The sequence below is a fragment of the Nothoprocta perdicaria genome, unplaced genomic scaffold (assembly GCF_003342845.1).
Source record: "Nothoprocta perdicaria isolate Ctin4 unplaced genomic scaffold, notPer1 scaffold_1, whole genome shotgun sequence".
NCBI lineage: Eukaryota > Metazoa > Chordata > Aves > Tinamiformes > Tinamidae > Nothoprocta > Nothoprocta perdicaria.
Window position 1 is genome coordinate 2,066,264 of NW_020454093.1, and position 24,809 is coordinate 2,091,072.

The 24,809-nt window shown below is 39.4% G+C and overlaps 1 protein-coding gene across 1 annotated transcript in view; it reads right to left on the reverse strand.

The window, feature by feature from the left end:
* The window catches only part of MSH3 (mutS homolog 3), a 95,790-nt gene that overhangs the window by 12,605 nt on the left and 58,376 nt on the right, over positions 1–24,809 (reverse strand). The window contains exons 14-20 of the mRNA XM_026035311.1: positions 22,714–22,901; positions 19,632–19,800; positions 16,149–16,213; positions 14,784–14,900; positions 12,813–12,920; positions 9,698–9,812; positions 6,316–6,473 (exon numbers count right to left, since the gene is read on the reverse strand). Coding sequence (XP_025891096.1) covers positions 6,316–6,473; positions 9,698–9,812; positions 12,813–12,920; positions 14,784–14,900; positions 16,149–16,213; positions 19,632–19,800; positions 22,714–22,901 — 920 coding nt within the window. The remainder of the gene's footprint in view (positions 1–6,315; positions 6,474–9,697; positions 9,813–12,812; positions 12,921–14,783; positions 14,901–16,148; positions 16,214–19,631; positions 19,801–22,713; positions 22,902–24,809) is intronic.

Here is a 24,809-nt window from a genome sequence, read left to right on the forward strand (position 1 = left end):
CAACATATTAGTCAGCTGATAAAACATTACTTGCCCATTTTCAAAAGGCTGGAAGTTCTTGCCATCAGCAGCTAGACCAATGCAACACTCATTTTCATTAATATTTACAACCACTATTCTGTTTTAAATCTTAAAAGATTTACCCTGGATTTCAATTTATTTGGAGGTAAAAAGAGAAAAGCACCTGGAAAGCTTCTTCCATTCCATTTCTATTCTGATAAGAACATCCTTTTCTTCTGCTTCAGAGACCATTCCATTCTGTGTTTATCAATTTTCTCAAGACTTCTGGCAAAATGCATTTCTAACAAGCCTTGCACCATTTTTATCTGTTAATGTAAATCATGCAATTTTAAATACCTTTCARATTTTAATGAGTGACATTCCAATGAAGCAAAAAAAACTTACCAATATACAAAACTGATTACATAAATGTTTTCAGCTGCTACCACAATATTCACTTTCCACTGTGATTTTTCATCAGTTCCAAAATTTGTACTGATACCATCAATATGCATATTTTATGCTGTTAATGTAAGTATATGTTTGTCTCGAGAGAGAACAGAAAGGGAGGTTTGTCTATTAGTTCCCTTCAGGTCTATATACTCTTGACAAAACAGCAGTATGAGTTTGTCAGGTTGTCAAATTAAATGGGTATTTATGGAGTTAACGCCAAAAATATAATTACCATAAGACCTGATTTTTTTCAAAGCTAACTCCATCATTTTGAGACCAGAAAAACAGGTACTTTGAATAAAATATACAGAAGCAAGAATTGTGGTATGTTTGCTGTTGATTCTTCAAAGAAATGTGTCTTAAAAGGCCGTTTCTGTTTTGTTCCTTTAAATTGACTTTGAAGAAATGCTCCATCCCTAAACCTCCTTTTAAGCTTCGATGTTATTTCTTCTCAGATTATCATATCACTAGACCATACCAAAACCAGACAAGGATGAGTGACCTGAAGACAATTTCAGTTGTCCCTGAGCGTCATTTCCTTTTGTTAAATGTAAAATTTGCTACACCTAGACACAGTTTTCTTTTTCTAATCCACTTGTAGGTGGAATAAACTTGTCATTCCCTTACCCAGGAGGGCAATATGCCAGTAGCTGTTCCCGGTTTGTTTTTTCCCTCGGAAGARCAGCCACGCTCTGCTGTCCTTTGCCAAAGGACTTTACAGAAAGATGTTACCACCTTCACTCCCGCTGCCCTTACATGCCATACCTGCCCTCTTCAGCTGCTGACAGAGCCACTGGCAATACATGAGATCCTCCCAGGGCAAGAAGGAGACCAAGGAGTTTACACGGGTGGGAAAGGACTCGCATGCACACAGATTTGGAGGAACAGAGAACATCTGCAGTTTGCGGGGCTGCACAGATGGGTTATGTGACCAGGCCACGGGCCACATGCTTCCAGCCTTCTTCACAAGCCACAAGCCCACGGACAGAGAGGAACAGCCTAACCTTCCCTCAGTTACTGGCCAATAAATCCTGTTGTAGGATTTATGGTGTAGGATAAGACATTGGGTTGGCTGCAGCATCTCAAATTAAAAATGCCACTGCACATTCTTGCCTGTTGGATTACTGGGAGCGTAGATCCCATCACAGGTGAGTGACATGTGTCTTCCTATGCCCAGGATGACGGAAGTGAAGACTGTCAGTCACATCAGTCAAGCAGGGCCTCAAATGCTGCTCTTTCAGATCTAACCTCAGGCTCGAGGTCCCGTGAGCATATGATGCCCTGCGAGCATGAGCAGGACTGCCCTCACCTCAGCCTGGCAGTTTCAGATCCATGGAAGACGCTACCCGAGCGGGAGCGGAACAAGCCAGGAAGGCAGMAGGGCAGGGACGGCCACCACCCGGCAGAGCAGACCGTCACACCGAGTGATCCACTTAGAGCGGCTGCAGAGAAATGCCTTTAACAGCAGCCTCCTCCTGACAGCGAGGCTTAATCTCCCCAGCGTCACCGTGTTAATCCAGGTATTAATGTAAATGATGCCATTTCTTCTTGGGACTGGAATGCCTATGTCAGCTCCCTGGCTGACTTGGGCAAGCAGCTGAAAACATAGCTAGGTGGTCACCATATCCAAAGCACTACAAATACAGCAGGAACTTTTTGGCACCTACTTTTTTTTCTTATGAGAGGCAAGGGCAAACTGGCCAGCACTGCCAGGGTGCATGCAAGGTGGAGCACCAGTCTGGGCAAGGWGAAAACCGGCACCAACTGGGATCGTACAGCCAAGCTGGAGCGAAGTGCCACTCTGGGAGAGACTGGTACCATCCTGCTCACTGACAGCCCTATAGAAACTGGTAATGCCTGTTCCTGGGTGCCTTTTCAAGGGCTGATGCACCTTGTTCAGAGGAGATGAACCTTGGATGGGAATTTTTCAACGCAGCAGAGAATTAAACACTCAAATCTCATTGAAAGTCAATATAGTTTGGGCATCACCTTTCCAAGACCTTTCTAAAACTCCTAACTATGATAGAATTGACTTAGCTAAAACTTTTAATTAAACGTTGTATGAAAGCTCTATCCTACATTGATTAAAAAAAAAAAAAAGATCAGTAAAACTTCCTCAAAACATTTTGGAAGCAGTTATTAAATAAGTTCTGCCCCACAGTTTAGGGGATAGTTAAGATTTTAAATGTAGTACCTTAGATGCACAATACCTGTTTATATATCCATTGACTTGTGGGAAAAAAAAGTGAATATGCATATATGCAATTTCAAGTATGGAATTTAAACACTTGATTAATGCAACATAGAAATCTCTTCTGGAAATAGTTTTAAATAAAATCTCCCAAATATAGAGAGCAGTTTAGTATCCTTTCCATCTCCAAAGTTGTGAAATTGTAGCCACATAAAAATGTGGCAAACTTTTTATACTCCATTTCACAACTCCCTGCAGACACTTCYAAGGGCGAGAGCCAAACCACAGCACGGGAAAGTGCCAGGCTTATTTGGGCAGAGGAAGGGGTGGGATTTGGGCAGAGTTCCTGGGAGCACTCAAACCCCACCAGGCAGGGGCCTGCARGAAATGTCTCTTGTATTCCAAATGTTCCCACTTTACAGACTCACACTGGGACAACATCTGGGCTTAGGGATTTTGACCCAATGAAAGAATTTCTCTCTTCAGGATGAAGCAGTCAAAGCTATTCTGAAACGCCTGGACAAGCCCTATCCCTATTGCGTCCACACAGCTAATAACGAAGATGAACCGTTCCTGTTCTCCCCGTACCTCTAAGCAAGGCATTTCCTATAACGTACAACCCTTTTACAGCTTTCAAGTGTTTAATCTATGCAGTATTTAAAATCAATTTAGACATGCTATAAGACATAAATACTAAATATATCCCACAGAATAACCATAGTAGCAGCCTTTCAATTTCCATGGAAACACCACTTAGACCACAAGATAGAAATCCTAGACAAATGCTAATCTCTTAAACCTATATAAATGCACACTTTGAAAATGCAGTAATAAAGTCTTTTTTTTTTCTTTTTCTTTTTTCCTTTCTAAAGAAGCCTGTTGGCCCTCCTTGTGCACAAAACTCTTTGTGCTCCACCCCATAAAGCACAGCTCAGAGCACGGCTTATAAAGGCAGGAGCTAAAAAACAACCCAGCATGGGAGCGATGAAAATAACCTGGAAACGGACTTCTTTCCATGCAGTGTTTTTAGAAGATTAAAAATACACCCAAGTTACCAACAGGATCCCACATGCCAGCAAGCCAGCTGTGGCTGGGGATGGCCGTGCAGAAAGGAGGTCTGCATGGCAGCAGCAGGCAAGGAGAAGGAAAAAAGCTGGGGAGCAGGGAGGCTGAGCTGGGAGAAGAGGTTAACTGAAATCTTTGATCTCTTCCAGCTTATTCCCAACTGGAAGAGCTTATTCCCAGGAAAGGCCAGGGTGCTTAGGCCAGGCAGAGACTTAAAGAAACAATACAGGACAAATCTGCTGGCAGCCAAAGTGAGCATTGCTCTTCTCCGAGGGGATTTTAAGATCTAGTATCTTAAAACCTCATAGCAAATGGCCAGTGCCTTCCCCAGAAACACAATCGATTCCCTGGAATTACATTAATCAGAAAATTGAGGTTTAAACCTACGTGCAGACAAGAAGTTCTGTTCATTATGGCTCACGGGTTGAGGTGACCACCCTGATCTCTGTAGGTTTGCAATATATAAGCTCAGCTTTCTTTTTTTTTTTTCCTTCTGGTTCCTTCTGCTAACCTTTTAGTTAAAGTGTGATTATCTCTCACTAGGAATTATTGGAGTAATGCATTTAAAAATTTGTTCTTGATTAATTTTGAGGCAATTGGTTCACTCCTAATTATTAGCGCAAAGACAAGAGCTTAAATAACTCTTTAATACAGGCATCTGGAGTTCATCTTTCAAATTTTGACACGTTTTGGTTTAACTGAAAAATGTCATATCCAGGTGAGCTTCCAAAGCTAATTTAGACAGGGAAAAAATAATGCCCTGGGTTAGAATGTGATTGGGCACCAAATTACCATGTCTGAAACCTCATCCCCAGTAAGTGACACACACCCTGATCCTGCTTGGCTCGAGACCTAAATACACAAGGCAGCATGGCCAGAAGTAAAACTATTATCAGGACAGGTGCTAAAGTGTATCTCATATAGTAAAAGGCTATGTGAAATGAGAGGGACAGATTAATTTTTTTATATATATATWTATTTATTTATATATATATATATTTATATATATAAATATATATAATGTATATTATTATATAATATAATATAAATAAATATATAAATATAAATAAAATATATATATATATATATATATATATTTATTTTATATATATATATAAAAACAAAGATTTCAGACTACCAAGGACAAAGAATAGTATGTTGCCTTGCTAGGAAGTACATAACAAATCAGTCCCAGTGACCATTTCTCAATCTTCCTGCAGAAATATCCTGTTGCAATGACAAAGTGAAAGAGAAGTAGAGGAAAGGGGTGTTGGCCTAAGAGAAATAGGCTTCTATCTTATGGCTAGAAAATATGTCAGTGTGAATACAAAAAATGTGGTCTCTGTTCGCCAAGGAAACATGGCAGAAGACAAAAATAATCTTCAAATTGTTAGTAACCTTAGAACTTTATTTGCCATAAATAAATTGCATCTTATATCCCCTCAACACATGCTCATTCGTTAAACTAGTCAATTGTTACTTTCCATATAGGACAGGGAAAAGAGGTAACTATTTTATATTTTCAGTTCCAATTAATTTTGGAAAGATAATACCAATTGTTTTCCAATTTGTTCAATTGCTTAGCACTGAAGTGCATCAAAGCCCTATTTTGTTTATTTTTGTCATGACACAATGAGGCATAAGAACACAACATCTTTGTATGATTAAGCAACTCCAAATGAGCGATACTTCAGATTTTCTGAGAAAATTTAACTCCCAAATGCACTCTGCCACATGAAAATAGAATTTCAGAAAAGATAATTCTGCAATGGATATGCCATCGCTGCGTGATCTCAAAACCATCAATTACCCAGCTCACACTGCATCAGCAAAACAGACCTTTTGATGATAAATAAATAGTAAAAGATGAAGGGCAAGAAACAGCTGAATATTTCTCAGTAACTATTCAAGCTATAAAGCCCACCATTTTTTTTTACTTTATTAATAGTTTCTACAATTTATTCAGCGCTATTTTAAAAATAAAACTGAGATGCTGAATGAACTGAACTGCAATTATACATTCTTTAGAAATCATCAACTAAAGCATGATAGCACCAGAAAAAGAATAGCAAAACAACATATGCAGGCCTAAATTCTTACTTTTGAACACTGTAGCTATGTATAAATATGCTACACAGAAAAAAAAAAAAAAAAAAAAAATTGCATGAATTTTAGAAGGGAGGCATTCATTTTAGGGAAGAAGCATTTGGCTATTACCCAGTAGAATATTTGGCTGAGGTGTCCATTTGAGCAGCAGTTGTTGGACATCCTGACCTTTATCAGGACAGACACAAACTTCCTTCGAAGATTCAGGTCTAATTTCAYGACTCCATAAAAAGGTGCATCAGCCACACAGCTCACCAGAAAATGAGTACTCCAAACCAAACAAAACAACCATTCTATGTGTTTAAAAATGAAAAAGAAAACTGCAAATACAAACTCTGAAATTCTAAATGAAAAATGAAATTATACTTTGCCACATAAATACATATAAACATACACATATGCRCACACATGCACACATATATACACACTTGTATACATATGTATGCACATCCCCCCAGCCACAATGTGTTCTGAAGATGCAGCATGTTATAAAAGATTACCTGGTAAAAATACCATCCACGACCCCAATCGCTGCCTCCTCTGCGGGAACGAAGGAGCCGATCTGGGCCATGACTGTGATCAACGCAACTTGCTTTATGTAGGAGCTCTTACCTCCCATGTTGGGTCCAGTTATTATCATGACCCTTTCGCCATCTCCCTGTGGATGCAAAACAGTGGTTAGATACAGTGTCCTTCTTGAGGCCCTTATATAACATGTCCTGAGGTGTCTGTATGACTTAAAGGGACAAAGGAGGTGTTCTGAGGATTGTACACTCTGCTTCCAAGTGAATGTCATTCTTGGAGTTCACTGATTCACCTCTCCAGGTACTTCAAAGTCTTCCAACTTCCAGGTTGGTAAAAGAGCATCGTCACTCTGATAATTAATTACTCTCGAGCAAAATGGGCAGAAAGATGAGAAAGCTTCCCCTCCTCCACCAAGGAGCCAGGAAAGCACTTGGASAACTTTCTGTAAGCTTCTTCTGAAAGAAGGGGAAATTTCAGCAGAGCTCCTGCTGCCCACAGTCTAGTTATCTGGATTCCTTCCTCGTTAGAGTTCTCATTGATAAATGGGGAGAAGATCTGGAAGACAAAGAACTGATCTAGATTTTACACCCATTCCTATTTTTGTTTTGCCTTAGCACAACACAACCACAACCAAACAGTCCGGTTGCTACAAGAAATCAAGACGTTAGAGTTCAAGACTTGACTGCCACACAGATATTGTGAGCAGACTGTAGCCAGTCTCTGATTAGCACTGAATCTAATCTCAGCAATTGTCTGAAAAATTAAATCAAAGAGCTCAGCTCAGCCCTAGGACTCCCCATGGTACACTATCCAGGCCTCCAGAACAAAACTTTCTTCCTCTGGTGCAAGACAATTGCCAATAAAGTATGGAAACTTACCTATGAAACAATAAAGCCTTCTCAGGGCTTGAATCAAGGCTATGAAATTAAGTTACAGAAGGACAATCCAACTTTAGACAATGAGACTTTTCCTTTCTATTGCAACAAAACCCAAGAAATTATAAACGAATCAAAAGGCAAAACGTTCTACTGCCCCATGGGAGGTGCACAGGAAAATAGAGACAAAACAAGCACATGACAGAGTGTGGCCACATAACTTAGGAAAGCGGGAAGTGATCGGGCACTGTGACCATGAGAACAGTGTAAGAATCTTGATGGAATAAACCTTCTGATCTTCACAGGTCTGCAGATACATGCAAACAGCTGCTTAGCTTTTGCTAAGGAAACCCCATCCATAAGAAACTCACAATATAGCCAGACAACGCCATTATCAGCCCGAAAGGATGGGTGCAATGAAATGCATACAGCTACAGGGAGAAGAGAATCCCTAACAGCCCAGTCCTCATGCCGTGGTGTCAATACTGCTACTAAAATTTGCCAGGGCCACCATTTAGCTCAACCCAACAGAATTAGAGGGAGCTAAAACTGGGGCGAGTTCATTTGCTACAGTCACAGAAGAGCCTTGCCTCGCACGAGGAGGATTTGTGAGGCTCAACCCACCGCCTTCCTGCACGGGTCTGGTACCGCTCCGGGCTCCCTCCAAGCTCAGCCTGGGCCTAGCGGCAGCTTTGCTAAACCAGCTCTCAGAAAGGCTGATGATGCTGCAGCATCAGACCACAACATCCACCTGCCCTTACAACTACATGAAACCATAAGCTAACATCTGACTGGAATTTGTGGTTAAATGTACAAGTAATAAAGGAATCCATGAATATTTTGGGGAGCAGCAGGAAAGAACAAGTTGTTTTTATCAGGGCACTGGAAGGAAGCTCTTCCTCAAGTTAGATATTTTACAACATTTCAGCTGAAAACATGACACAATGCATTTTCCTGCCGATTCAAACATTTYGGTTTAAAAATGAGCATTTTAATAAATTGATTCCCACTTCTTACAGAAAAGAGAGGATTCAAATCAACAGTAGAAGCCAAGTTGATTTTACCAAAATTACTTGATTTTGTAATATTTAGACATGGAATCCACAAGAATGTGGATAAGATATAAGATATGTGGATAAGGAAAGTGAATGTTGATTGCTGAATGAAATGTCACATTTTTTGAAAGTGACAGCTGTTGCTTGCTCTGACTTGATGAATAATTTTTAAAAGGTTTACTTTTCACTGAAATATTGCAGAATATCTATAGCATCGTTTGGCATTTAAAAATGTTTCAAGATAAACATATGCGATGTTGAATGATATCTGCTGTGATAAGCTCCAATGTAGAACATTGCTGTCTCTTCTGAGTTCAAACAGTAGTATAAAGAGGGAGTTAGCATTCAGAAGGAAGCTGCAAGTACATTTTTTACATTCATTAAGAACAGAAATCTAATGTTTCCAAAGAAAAAAAAAGACGAATATTTAATGAAAAAATCTCAAGAGGACAGTAGTTTAAAAGAGATTTCAGTTCATTGGGAAAAAGGAAATAAACTAAAATATGCTCAAGCAGATATATAAAATAAAATAATGTTTTCTACCCCAGGTAACTACATACGAGGAGTAATTTAAAGAGATTTAGATCATAAAATTTAGGTAATACTGAACCGACAGCATTAACAAGGACCTTCCCCCCAAACAAGCAAACACTTTCTTTGACCCGCTGACAGTACCAAGCAAGTGACCATCTTCCTACTTCCCAACACTGTGTTACTTAAAACTCCATGGCAGAAAACAAGAGCCAGGGGACTTACGGCCCACAAAATACACATTAGGAAGCTTTAGTATGTTAATGCAAATGGCTTCTTACAACTAATGTGCAGTCAGAAAAATGCATGATACCAAGAAATGAACAGCCAGGGAGCCCGAGCTACACTGTAGCAGTAATAAGGGCTGCATAATTTTAATAATTCCAGAAATAATGGAATTAGTACAAAATTACCTAAATCTGATTTAGCTTAGAAGTAAATCAGAAAACTAAGCCTAGGTAGGTGACATAGAAACTGAGACTGTTGCTACTTTGTATGTTAGACACCCTTACAGCACCAACTAAGAAAAAAYTCCACTTCACAAACTTGACATTAAAGTTACTGACAATAAGCAAACTTTCAAGATGACTTAAAAAAAATTTACTCATTTACCATTCATAAAGTAACCATTTAAACTTTCATTTTCCTAATTTTAAGATGATCTTTCTTTTCCCTTTTTTATGACATTACATCCGAACAAGTCTGCATAATGCATCAGGCTACTAGCTATCAAAAAAGGACAAAATAGATGTGGTCTTGTCTAGCAACCTTCTTCTAAAATGCAAGCAAGCAGCCTTTTGCATGATAATTTTTATCTTAATTTTCTGGCCCAGAAGCAAATCCTAGAGTCCTCTTCTTGAATGATTTTGAAGCTCAGATGGTATCTTAGTACTTACCGAAAGGTTAGTGGTGTTTGGAACATACTGATCCTGTTCTCCCAGTAGCACATCAATCACAGGGTGCCTGCCATTTTTTATGATAATTTCTCTCTGAGTATCTTGCACAATTGGTCTGCAAAAAAGAAGAGATCTAAATTTCAACATTTATTCCATCCAATTATTTAGAACGAATACAATTAAAAACCTATGAGGTATAGTTTAAGCTACAAGCTTTTGTGAAAAAATACAAATGGTACAAGAATATATTCTTCCAATCATGTTTTCTGAGTTTAACTCGGTTAATTATTAATAAATAAATAAAAAAGGAAGATATATTTTTTTGAGTATTTCCATATTTTTTTTCATTCATATATATTCTAAAGAACTAGGAAGCTCTACAAAATGAGCAAGTAAGAAAACCACTSTCCTCCGACAGGCACCACACCAGCTCTTCAAAGCTTCACCATTTGCAGGTACATTTAGTAACTTCAGGACTGGCTTCTCTGATGAACCAGGCTAGCCTGCCTTGGCTGGAGCATGTGGAGAAGTAAAAAAATGTCCAACTACAGATAGGCCCACCATAACACATTAACCTACATAAATAAAAGACCACAGCGTGACAAAACTGTAGTTTTCTTATGAAGATTAACAGTTTCATACCTGACAGCAGCTCCTAAACACTGACGTTTAGGAGTCATCACGTTTAAGAGTCATCACAATAAGATTCTTAAGAGTCACCACAATAACTGGCAGCAGAAAGAGCTTATCGTCTAAGCTGACACACAGAAATGACAGTATTCTTTAAGAAACAAATATGCAAACTGCATTTATTCTACCCATTTTTTCCTCATTCCCAAAGCACAAAAAGCTGCTTCAAACAGTTCCACCTTTGGTAGCTGCAAATTTATCTACATTCAAGGCTATTACTAACAGAAGTTGTATAAGTCAATGCTATGTATCACCTAAAAGCTGTATATTCTTCACAGAGCACAAACCAGAAAAGAGCATATTCTACTAAATTACAAACTATTTTTTTTCTGCAATTTTTTTTTCTTTTTCAGTATAGCTGAAATGCAACATTAATTAGGAAGAAATACAGATTCATGTCTCAGCAACAGCATTCGCCAGGACTAGCAGCACAGGCACTTTCCTGTAAGAGCAGTAAGTTAAGGAAAGAGAATATGGGAATAAAGCCACATAAATTTTGAACCGGAAGTTAGGGTAGGTTCCAGAGGGAAGACAACATGCAGGAAATGTGGCTTTCCTTAAATAGAAGAACAACTATAAGATCAGAAAGGAAAATGGAAGGGGGAAAAAAAACATATTAGGAACAGGAATCACTGAGGAAAGAGGTACAAGTTAAAAAATACCATGTTTTTTAGCATAAGGAGATTTTCAGGTGAAACCAAGTAGGGCAGAGCCTTAGGGTSACGGAGACAAAGAAAGAAAATTTCATCCCCTCTCTTAGTGGATACGTCACTTGATTGGGGTTGTAACATGATGGACCCCAAAGGGTACCACCTGTACCACCTTGCTGCACTTASTCCTGTACTTCTCCACTTTGTACCTCAGTGAGATGCCAGCTAAACGACCCACTTGCTTCTTTAAATTCCTRCCCTCCTCTGTGGGAAATCACTTCCTTCTTTTTCGTGCTCAGGGCACCCTCCCTGCAATCGGGAGAGAGGAGGCAGTTTCRGGATGCCACAGCCTGGCCGACTGCCTGTTCCGCTCTCACGCAGCAGCGCTGGCAGAAGCAGGGGCTCAGGCACAAGGCCCCTGCTGCCCTGCGTTCCCACAGCAAGTGTCATCAAGTTCCCTAAAAAAAATTAGTATGTTGCAGTGGAACGCAGGAACGTGACATTTGGTTACATAATCCCTTTCAGTCGCGTTCCTCAAAGCTAACTGAAGCCACGAGTCTGCAGAACGGCTGCAAAAATCTCAGCTGAGGTTGAGGCTGTGTCTTCATCTTCACGGAGCTGACTTTGCTTTGGACCCTGTCCATGCAAAGAGCGGGTGTCCTGACACAGGGCTCCCGAGAYGGCCCGGGAGGCAGTCAGAGGTGCTGACCTCTCCTCAGCACCCTGTGCTCCTAACAGCACAACTCAGTCAGACCCCTCTRGAAGCCCTCATTTAATCCAAAATGGTTCCAGCTCAAACCCCACTTAAATTACATAACTGGAAGTCCAATCTTTCATTTAGTAGTCCCCTAAAATCAATTATTGACATCTTCCCTGAGGTTCAACACACTAAAGAACCATAATAATTCCTTCTGAAGTTTAACTGAGAAGTCTCCTCCCTGCCACTTTGAAAGCTCTAAGCCACTCTTTAATAATCAGTGAATTATTTAAAATCCCCACAGTGAATTAATCATATTTCAGTTTGTTTTCTCATCTGAGTATATAGAAATAAGCTAGCAATTACTTTCAAAAAGATCTTGATAGAGGCACACAAGATCTCAAGGGCCCAGAAGTGATCAATATTACCTATAATGCAGTATAAAAGCAAAATGTGTGTTGGCTGATTTCCCTTCTACTACACACATATAATACATAATTTGCTGCATTTCCAAGAGCCTCGGCATTGGCAGCATCCCCAGGTCTGCACTCCTGTGTTTGGGGCGGGGGAAGCACACAGCTCATCAGACCCAAACATGTTACTCTAGGTGAGACATCAGCACTGCTCTGCAGGGTCACATCAACATTTACCTCTCCTCACTAGAAGTACCTTTTGGAAATACATGTCATACACCTTAGCAACTTAGGGATCGGAAAGGCATTGGAAATTCAGACYTTGGGGAGAAAAAAAGAGTATGGACATTACATTTAGAGTATGGACATTTCYRTTCAAAATCTAACAGCTTTAGATTAATTTACCTGCAAGTGAGGCAATATCTATCAACACTCAAGTCAAACAACAGACAGACCAGAATAAGCAGTCAAACTTAAACTGTATCATTTACAGATTTGGATTAAGTCTTACAAGTGTTGGTCTGCAAAAATTGATTAACCTGAAACTACTGCAAACAATTTTAATAATACATTTTATTGTGCTATGCATAATCCAATGAAATTTATTTTAAACGCTCTCTTATAATCCCCTATAAATTCCTAAACAAAAATTAGAAATTGATTACCTGCAGTAGTCTCCTTGCTTAGCCACCTGGGCCAAGGAGAAGAGACAGTCAATAGTTGCTAGGTGACCAATGGCTTTAGACACAGGGTGATAATGTTCACTGAAATGGCTACAGCAAAACAGGGATAAATAAAAGAAGAAAACAAATTAATTTCATATGGACACATAGGCATTGTCAATATACATCTCATGCCTCTTTCTCACAAGGTGCTTGGCCTGTTCTTCAACTCTCCCTGCAACATATTAATCTGAATCGAGGCAGACTTCATGTTCTGGCTGTAACAGTGATTTTTTTATTTAAGCATGAAAAAGCAGGAATAATGAAATTAATTAGCTCATATCTAAAGGGTCTTCATTTGATCCTTGCTGCCTAATGAGGTTTATAATACGCCGCTGTTTATGACAAATGATCCCATCCCAACTGCCAGTTTACTTTACTATAAATTATAATGAAGAAAAAAAAAAAAAAGGTATCTGAACCCAGAAGCTGTCTAGAATTTCAGTAAAATATGGTTATTACATGAGGAAAAAAAATCAAGAATTCATTTTCAGCTTATGGCAGTGTTTCACCCAGCACAATAATGAAGCTACCAAGAGAACAGTTTTCAGTCTCCAATCTCTTAGCCTTCATGAATTTCTTTTCTCCTTTCCTTGTCTCAAAGTTACAACAGGGAAATATAAAGTTACAAACTCTAAACTGGAAAACATAAGAGAAAGAGAAGCCATGCCAAAGCAGTAAAACTGAAAAAAAGAAAAAGCAGGGTGAGGAAGAAGCAAGCTCTGACAGACAGGTTTTCCTTTCCCAGCACTGAAAACAGCAACATAACCATGAAAAGTAGTAGATCAAAGTGAGGAAAGGTTAACAGAGATCTCTTCAAACATACATGACTAATTTAGTGGCAAGAGTTATTTAACTGAACTATTTTTATAGAATTGTAAAGCCTTGGATATCAGAGAGGCTGGGCTCCCTCTTCTAGAASTTCATCATACGAAGATTTTAGAGGGCTGCACCAGGAATTTTGACCTCTCCTTTCTAAGGGGTACCCGACAGACTCACTCGTCTGTCCAGGATTTCATTCAGTAAACAGAGCAGAAGCGCAGTCTTTTTTGAAGAAGATAACTACACGTGGAGACCATTTGCATATGAAAAAGAAGGCAAGGAGCAACCTTTTGCACAAAAACATTTATCTGCAGAAATTTCATGTGCTGGCAGGTCACAGAGGGTTTCAGCAGTACCATTTTGAAGATCCATTAGCTAAGAAGTCAAGTAATTTATTTTAAAACTCTAATCCAATATAGAAAATTCTCACATGCTGGTTGTGAGGGGCAATACTTTGGTTACCTTTTAGCTTATTACCTAAGCTAGATATAGCTTAATACCTAAGATATTAACAGGCTACCAGAGTTAGCCTATTAAAAGAGAGGGTTTTAGATAATCATATTCACCCAAGAGATTGCCCAATTATTTCATTTCTATATTTTTAAAAACAATGGTACACTTAACAGGTCTTAACAGGGAAGCCACACTGTATTCAACTACTATTAAAAGTGAATTTTTATTAGCTGGTATAATGAATTATCTTTTCATTCATCTTGAATTTGAATAATAAAACCACTGCATACAATATCACACATTTATAGCCAGTCGCATTTTCATGATGAGGGCTGTAATGCTAATTTTCCAATTTAGAGAGGCACTTTATTTATTTAATACTGTACACTTCGATCAGAATTTCKAAGTCTTGTGGAGATATCCCTGCTGACATGAGTCTGCAAGGGTCTTACCTTCAAATACTTTAACTTGAAGGACAGTATTCTAATTTGTCATATCTTTCAAGTAAGTAGTCTACAAAAAAAAACCCTAGTTATCAACTTTACTATTCCTTCGCAGACAAATCTTTTTCTGTTCATGTAGTAATAAAATAAACAACTAAATAAAATGATGAAACCTGAATCTACTTTTTAAACTTACTCTAGAAAATTTAGCCATTCGGCATTGCAGTCAAGGACTAGCTGCTCCCGGAGCTGATTCAGATGTCTGTAATTTTCTATAATAAAAGGAGAGTGGAAACGGCTGACAGCTTTTGTGCTGGAAACAGAAGAAAGCCAAATAGGAAATCARGGTTACCAAGCAATCAGTTATGTCATCTACATGGAAAATTAGAYTAGTTTTCTTATTCTCTGCGAGCCTTGAAATAGCTGTAAAAAGGGAATGTTCTTTTATTGTGGCACCAAACTCTATTGATTCCGATATTCTGCATTGTGAATAAAGTGCTTGGTTACTGCAGCAGGGCCAATTCAGAGAGCTTTTAAAATGCTTTTTGCAGCGCAGCATATATCAATGCAGCACACAGCTCTCACAACGCTATCACCAATACACTGCGCAAATGGATGACCTTTTTTGTGACTGGGTAACATATACAATATTTCCCAAAGATTACTTCAAAGAGGAGAACTTACCAAATAGCCTGATGGAAACTTAATAAATAGAGACTGTTTAAATGGATACTAACTTCCACCAGGGGTACTTGTTATTTATTTATATACATATATCTATACTTATGCCATCCTTCTTGGCATTTTCAGACATTCTTTTACAAGATCCAGATTAATGGTAGTTTGTTCTTCACGGTCTTAGTTCTGCATAATCTGTGTTTTTAATATTAAATCTTTGCATAAGCCAACAGAATAACATTTCAGAGTTCACCTGTTTCTGGGTTAGGTAATACTGAGAACTCTCCCTGCTTTCTAAGGGCTAGGTAATGGTGCTAGCTGTCTGCAGTAATGCATTAAACAAATTAAGGTATTGTTAAAGTAATAAAAGTCAAAGCAAAAAAAATTACATAATTCAGTCCATCTCCTATTACTGTTAAAAGTCTATCTACAAGTTACGTTTATGTAACACTAATCACAAAGGCGAGAAAAGTCTGTGCATGGGAGTAAAACGACATCTTACAGAAACTAAAAGTATTGTGAGAAACACGTTTGCCCAGCTTTACATTTCTGAATAAACATAAAAACTATGATTTTATGAGATGGGTGACTACAAATTGTAGGTGCAACTGAATCAAGACCATAGTTTTGACACCAACACATATAATTTGAAAGAGAAACAAGTAACATTCCGCTAAGTATCTATTATGTCAAAACAAATGTTTTGAGAAGCTTTTTTTTCCTGTTTGCTTTTAAATAAAGTTATGACAATAAATTAAGATGATATTTTTGTTTGGCTGTTTTTCATTTTAAAAGAAAGACATGGAAAACGCAGAATATATATGGAATTAGCTTTATAATAAAAAGGTACATTTTATTTGTAAGACGAAGACATTTTACATACCTACTAATCATAACCCAGGTAGATGGCACAGATGATTTAAGGGAATTCTTGACTTCTATCAAGAACTAAAACAGAAACATAGTATTACACGTCACAGTTAATTAGGGAGACTACAGGAACATATTCTTCAGCTATGAAGAAGTCTGTGTATCAGAGCAGGCCACAAGCAGACAGAGTTCTTGTTTTTCTGCCAAAAGCGAGTTAGGACAACGCTGCAGCAAAGAGCAGCTCCTTTCCCAAGCTGTGCTCTGTCCCGCTGTGCTGCTGCCACCTCCTCTCTGCTCTTCTATGCCTCCTATCACTAACATGCTCTCCTCACCTTCTTCCTAGTCAAAAACCAGACCAAAAGCAGCAGGTCTGGCTCAGGTGCCCCAGACCTGGCGCCCAGCTACTCACATAGACTTTACACTAGAAGCCACCTGCACTAAGGCTGCTCCTCATCAGTCATGAGATGTACTTTGCTGGCCGGGGACTGGTGATTCCTCCTCGGCCGTAGCTCCCCGGGACATTTCACCAACAAGAGCTCCAAACCTCAGAGGCTTGCACTGTATTTAAAGTACATTAGTTCCAGTTTAGATCCTCTGGGGGGTCAGGGAGGGAGGGAACAGGGAAAAAGAATAGTAAAGAGGCTTAGAGCAGTGAAAATTATATAATGTGCTTATAGCAGTGCCTTACATGATTCATGTCAGTTAGCTTTATAGCATTAGCCTGAGGAGTTAAGATCTGAGAGAACGGAGGCATTCTCACATAATGCCTAAGTAAAAGAATCCTGCCGCCAAATGAATTCCTAGCAGAGATTAGATTAACCTGGATCCACATCACCTTTACAGCAAACCATCAGACCTTCATCTAACAAAATTATTCTCTTACAGTCTGTACAATTTGGATAAAACCCTCCCCACATCAGCAGCATTGCCAGTAGTCACCTCCAGGTACAAACAACAAGAAAAATCCCAGCGTGAACACAAGATGTAATACCTTAGTTCACCAAAGAATACTCAAAATAGTGAAAACCCTGAAACTGCATTATACATATTAGACAAAAAGGCTGCAAATGGGTAGAAGCAGACATCTGCAAAGACCTGGAAGCGTGCAGAGCCCCTAGTGCTGTTGCTGCTGTGTAGATCGGGCAGCTTTTTCTCAAGTTCATTCCAAGACCACCACCTAAGCTGTGCTGCTAAAGGGGAGGCAAGCCAATATCACCACGGTTATGTCTACCCTGGATGCCTGGCTGAACTTGGAGCAGCCTAAATTAACACATCCAGTTCAACCGCCTGCTTCGTTTGTGCAGCAAGCGAGGAGGGAGCAAGAGACTGCAATCTCCTTCACACCAATGAAAAGAGCAGCCTTCTCGTCCTTTAATTCTTAGCTGTCAGATAAATAATTGTCATATTTAACGAACTTGAACCAAAACACTACTAGAGCTATGCACAAAGCAAACTCCTGCCAAGTACAGCAATCTCTCTCTAATCCCTGAAACACCGAGCAAGGCTATCAGTAACTGGACAGCCCTCTGCCCTGTTTAGTGGCTGCAATCAATTACATTAGAGGTCTGGAAACAAAAGATAAGATGGATACAGGTGTAACTTGTATTTTGGAAAGAAGGGATACCTCTACTGGAGCTTCACCACAGCTCCAACAGAAACTCTATGCCAAAGCTATGTTAACAACCAGAGGGCTGACTCTCAAAATCTATCTGTGTATTCATAATTTTGGCCTTGCGGGCACACATAATGCACCTTATAATTTAACTTTGCTTCACTCCAAGAAAGCTTTTACCACCAATAYATGTTCGGAGTAGGGAGATACATAGAAAGTTTCTCTGCAGCTTCTRTCTCTTACAGAACTAGCAGACTATAAACCTGCTTCTGCCCAAGTCCGTCCTTCAGAACGCTTACATGCTGCAACACCTTGAGAAAAATGCGTTACATGGATCTGAAAGAGAACTGCAATCAAAGAGCTTTTTGCTATACTTTGCYATTTTTTTATATTTTTTGTTCTGCTCTTCCCATACAACTCCTTTAACATTACTTCTCTTTCTTTCAAAAGATGCCTTTCCTTACCCCACCTCCATCTTCTGCAACCCTTCCTCTGTTGCTTCTCTCAATGTCTCTGAAACACCCACACCAGATGTCACAGTGCCCACAATCTCTTCAGCTCCTTCTACRCGTGTATGAAGATTGATCTCTGTCTAAAATGGTTTCTGAGGTGTTCACTCCTACAAAGGCCCCCTCTCTAAAAAAACTCTACAGTGAATGGCAGTTTCCAAATATTCTCCAGTAGAGTTCACATCTATCTGCCTCCTTCACTCTCTCTTCCATTGAACCAGCCTTTTCTCTTCTTTCTTCCTCCACAAAGGCGTCTTCAGCCCCCTCTCAAACCTTCTCCCCTAAGAGGAACCTTTCAAATCCTGGCTCTTCTCATACAGTGCTCTAATGTATACTTCCATGCTTCCTCTCAGATTCAGCATCCATGTTGAAAAGTTTACCTAACCCATTAGCTACATTTCCTCCCTGCTCATTCTCACCAACAGGAGTATTCCCATGAGGAYCTTCTCAAATGCTGCTATTCCTAGCCCCTTCATTACTGCTTTCTCTCTCACTTTGAGTATTGCCTTTCTGCCCGCTGTGTCTCTTTCTTTACCCCTTAGTCCACCAGCCTGGCAGAGGTTGCCATCAGCTTCTTCCATCCTCAGCATCGCTCTTCTACCCAAGTGGTCGATCTACTTCCTCACTTCTTCTCAGTGTCTATTTCTGTTCTCTAGTCTGGGGGATATTCCCCAAGATTTCTTCCAAATGACAGTGCTGAACTGTCATTCAGTTACCTCATTGCCCCTTTCAACTTCCCCCCTCACCCTGGGCACATCCGTCACCTCTTTTTTTGTGTGCCAAGTTTGTTGGCTCACTGAAGTACAGCTCGTCTACACCTGCATATCATCTGGCTCCTAACCACTCCAGGCCGATCAGTTCTTTTAAGAATTAAAACTAGTAAAATAAAATGTTATCTTTTTTTCTTTAGATCACTAAAATAGAGTGAGACAAATACAAAAGTGACACTATCTGAATAATGCTATTCAAAGATGTAGAGTGTATTTTCATAGAATGGTTGAGGTTGGAAGGGTCCTCAGAAGTCATCTAGTCCAACCCCCCTGCTCACGCAGGGTCACCTGGAGCACGTGGCACAGGGCTGCATCCAAGCGGGTTTTCTCCATCCAAAGAAGGAGACTCCACAACCTCCCTGGGCAGCCTGTTCCAGGGCTCTGTCACCCTCACTGTGACGAAGCGTTTCCTTAAGTTCCTGTGGAGCTTCTGATGCTTCAGTTTGTGGCCGTTTCCTCTAGTCCTATTGCTGGCCACTATTTTCAAATGACCTCAGTTATCATGCATACATCATGTTATAGGAAAAGACTCCTAGGTAGCCTAAATCTTAAGCTAATTTCCAGGCACTCAAAGATACTATCATACAAAATAGACACCATATTACCTCTTGACCAGAAACTGTAACATACTCTGCAGAAGGATTCTTTATCTGTTTACGGATTTCCAGCAGATGTAATTGGATTTTAGAAAGTACATCCAAGATTTCTTCTTTTTTCTTTTGGATGACAGGGAAGTCTGTAAGGTCTTTGAATAGTTGAGTTTTATCCCCAGACCTATCAGGAGAAAATATAAAATAATAATAAAAGCAAAGCTATATTCCCTAATTCTTCTGCAGTTTTATTCATTATTGTYACTTAACACTAGCTTTATTCCCTTCTAGAAACAGCTCTTCTGGTATTTGATTGTTTGTACAGCACATGTCCCAACAGCTGCCACAAACAGAGCACGGCTACACAGCAGCAACCCATTGCTCCCCACCGCCAAAGAAAATGTTATTCAAGACTAACCACTAGCCCTGTTCCTTCCTTTCTGCTCTCCCACATCACATTCCTTATGCTGTCCCAAACCCTGGCACATCTTTCCACGTCTCAGCTCAAACTCCTCAGGTTTCTGTGTGCTCTCTTGGCCAAGYAGAAGTGCAGACAAAACCTGGATCCTTATTAATGCAGAGCTCTAGATAATCTCTATAAAACACATGGACAAAGATTTTCCCCAAGTTTAGAATTTTGCCAAGTTTTAAGCAAATTTGCATGAGGATAGTAGGGAAAAATCACTCCCACAGGGCCTTTGTCAAAGCAGAACATCATTGAGAGTTTCTCAGAGAAACTTCCTTCTTTTCTCAAGAAGAGATAAAAGGGCATATGTTTAAATACATGCAAAACACACTCTTTTCCAGTCTCAGAGAAGGAGAGAATTGTTTTGGCTGTACCATCTCAGCTCAGGACTGAAAGTTGGAATACAAAATGYCACTCGAATGTTTAAAATCATGAAATAAAAAAAGCTATTAAAAGCAARGTTGTCACCAAAACCAACAAAAAAATAACTTATTTAAATAAGCATCAGGAAAACAATAAAAAGCAGAGCCACGAGCTTCGAGGCAATCCAAAAATACATTGGCATTTTAGAACATGCACAAAAATATATGAGTTGATTACATAATAACTATGACATCTATTATTTGGAGGGCAGGCAAGTAGGAACCTAAAAGCCACGAAATATGGAGGCAGTGACGTCTTGTGTTGCACCGAGTTCAACACCCTCTTGCCTAAGAGCAGAGCTACACCTGGAACCAGTGACCAGACAGGTCTTAACAGAGCTAAGTTTCAAATTCTGATGACATGGACAAAATCATTATGTAAGTGACAGTAAAGTCACCATTTTAAAATACAGTAATAATTTTTAGAAACGATTTTGTGCTAATTAGACCTGTTTCCATGGGAATGGGAAGAAAAAGATAGCTAGTAGCCAGAAGCTGATTGTGAAGACTCTGTCACTCCCATGTGATAACTGCCTACCGAAAGCTAAAAGTTGACAGCTTCAAAAAATAAGACAAAACACCAACCTCTCCAAAAAAACTCTGGAACAGAGAGATATTCTTGAAAAGCACTACAGGACTTTATGAATACATTTCTGCCACATAAAAAAATTAACACGAGGCAGTGTAGATATTATACATGTGTATGCATGCTTGTGTGTATAAACATTTTTTTCATGTCTTCTAATATATATGTCTAAAATGGTTAACAGCACTGCACTAAAGCAAGGTTTTTCATCACAAAAAAGAGGCAGGTTATTCAAAGTCATCTCAAATTCAGATAAAATCTCTGCTTAAAATACATACTATTTATATTCTTATATGTTCTATTTAAAGCATATTCTAGCCATCATCAACATGATAGAAAAATAAACTGACCTACAGCAAATTTGTTATCATTAGCATAAAGTCTGCTTTGTCATAACCTGCCACAATAATAACTGGATACCACATATCAGCAGAAATCTTGTAATCCCTCCTGTCGAACAGGACAGAGCAAATATTTCTACTCTTTTCAACTTCAAATTTATAGATCTCACATCTGTATTGGATTCAGGAAGGAAATTATAGACTTTACATCTGTAAATTTTTCTATCCCAGCTGGAGAAATACAGAAAGATCTTCTAAATAAAATAGTTTATTTTTCATCTGCTAGAAAACAACCTGAGCAATGATTTTACTGCCTCAGTATAAATATACATTTAACCCTTATAYTGCACCTTTCATCAAAGTGCTTCCATGTATTTCATGGTAATTATTATCACAGTAAGCAGATTACACATACAGAAACATTCAAGAAAGTTAAATAAAACTTGCTCWCAGCGGGAAGGCTTAGGAGATGTCAACGTAAAGCTTATGACATTCATTCTGTGTTCAGAATGTCCTTTCAACATGTTATATAAACAAAGCTACGCTGAAGGGAGATCAAAAACCTGCAAAGCCAAGTACTCATAAAGGTTGGCTGTGCAAGTCAAACACGCTGCCCTGTGCACAGCACCATGAAAGAACCTTTTATCAGATGATTTTATACTATTTCTTCTGAGGACTTTGACTTTTACTGGCCTCAAGATCCTGCTCTTAAATCCTGTCCATCACAGGCTTTTATGTATCTCTCCCTTACGGAACTCATGCTCTTGCTTTATTGTTCTGCATCTTTTCTCTCCTACCTTATTCCTCCTGGGCTTAGAAGTAGGATCTAGGGATAATAACGGAGGTCGTAGTTCTTCAGAAAAAATTCTATATAACAAAGTACTTAAAGACATTATGCCTTATAATACATTTTTATTCTGATCTAGCATCCTTTTCTGCACCATATTTCATTGGAATAAGAAGAGACAGAATTATGACAACAGGGCATATAAACTCCATACTTTCAGCTCTTCTATCCAAGATCATAAGCACCTACTTGCCACAAGACAACTGGGCAGACAGCACCAGGCAAAATATTTGCCTCCACTGTTTAAAAAAAGTAATAAAAAATGCAGAAAACAACAGTCTCTTTTAACTGTAAGCAACTGTACATATATAAATATGAACCCAAAAATATAAAACTTAGATGTATTAAAACAAGATGCATAATTTTTATAACACTGGGTACATTCAGGCAGCATGCTTATGAGGCATGGAAGATTCATCTGTTTTCTGTACTTACTTGGCTGCTTCTTCATTAAGTATCTTTAAATAATGTTTTACTGGGGTGAGAAGTTCTGGGATTTCCAACAGTGTGTTTTGCAAAAGAGGGGTTTTCACATGAGAATGTATGACTGGAACAAGAGCTTGAATTTCCAGTTCCAGGCGAGACAAGGTGCTCACTATCAAGAAGAACTCTTGCGTAGAACACTGAGAAGAGAAACAATGTCTGAATCAGCACAATGTATTGTATKTTCATTGCATCCTGCAGTGTTTTGTTCTGTTTTTTTAATTGAACAAAGTACATTTAGAGCACACAGTGTAACGCCACTAGACAATCTTACCATGTTTAGAAAGTTACTAAGACACCTTAATTGTTTTAACTCTTGTCTTTAGGAAGCAATTGAGGATAGATCTCTTATACTGTTGGATGAATATATACATGGCAGACAAAATAAAGAGCAGAACAAATGGTCTAATAATGCCCAAACAGCAAGTAGGTTGAGCAACTGCAGGAGTCCATGTCTTGTCCACAAAGGCCAGTGAGTCTGTGTGCTCTCATCTGCATCCTCAGCTGCAGTTTGGGCAAGCAGGTGCTTGGCAAGCCAGGGTAGGGGCAGGGAGGGTTTGGGAACAACACAGAAAGACAAAGAGAAAAAATACAGAACAGGAGTCCCTCAGTCACTGCTTACAGGGCTTGTCGCTGCTGTCAGCTTCAGGTTCTGGCTGACATAGACCCAGGTCTATGGGATGAGATAGACCCTATCCCAGGTATCCAAGTCCCTCCACAGGACCAGGCATTTGCACACTTCTCGATGAAGAATAGAGGGCAAGGAACTCACTATCCTCATCTTCATGTTTCACCTTCTCCTCACTACAAAAGCAGGAAAGAGATTCTCTTCTCTCCTGTATGCAGTTGGCCAGGGCACAGCCGAACAGGAATCCCCTGGAGCACTCCTCAGAGCCAAGGGAAAAACCTCTCAGCCCTCTCACGGACTGCTCCCCAGTGCCCACAGAGTAGGAAAAACAAATATGGGTTCCTTTACAGCAGCAACCTCGCAGAGAGAAACAACTTAGGAACTCTTCTCTATGTTTTTTTTTTTAAATAAACCATCGAGTTTTACTTCTGATGAAGCTCAAATATTTGGCTATCAGATTCTTCCCCTCAGAATTAGCAGAGGTTGTTACSTTGGGCTAAATTTCAAGAACTGGCCATCAGGGACAGCATTTGGCTAGTAATTAACAGCCCTATGACAAAACAAATTATCTCCCAATACGTTTGCTACCTCCCCCTTTCTAGTTTCCCATTCAACACGCAGTTACCCAAATTCCTCATGCCTCACGTGGAAATTGGGCAATATCCATTCTCCCTCTGAAATCACTTTTATAGAAGTAAGTTTGCATTTGTGCAACACTGCATTTGCATCCCAACTGCAAATCTAGTCCTCTGAGACATTCAATGCCTTCAAACCCTGCTGACTTCAGCTGGACTCCAGGACTTTCAAAAGGTGGGGGAATAGCTGTCCATAAATCATTAGGTCAATGTTTTTTTCATAGGCTTCTGATTTGCAGAAGCAGTTTGCGTTCAGTCTTCTGAATCCCTCTCTTGACTGATTGACAACACTGAAAAAAAAAATCTCTATTTTCCTCACCTGCCCTGACGACGCATGGAAGGCAGCAGGATATACTGCACACAAAGGTGCCTTTATTCTGTGCTCTCTGTAAGCCACATTTGTCACCGAAGCTGCCTTTCATAAAACACATGTAATTTTTTACTGCATTATCCCTTCTTTTATTTTCTCTCCAGAAGCAAATTTATTCTATTTTTCCGCTCCATGCCTTTATGCAAGAAATGAAGCAATTCTCCCATCTATTAGGTTGTAGCTAACTCCCCTTCCACACACAGAAGCAARTACTAGAAAAGAAAAAGGGGGTTGGAAATAAACATTCCCTCTCCCTCCCCAAACACGCGAGTCCCGAGACCGGTTGGCTCAGAAATGTCGACCTGCCCTTCAGAACATGAAGAGCAGCCAGAACCACCTTCTGAGAAATCGGAAAACGGAGAACTCAAGGGCACCCATTTAAAACCTTAACTTCATTTTTATTGAAAACAGCACT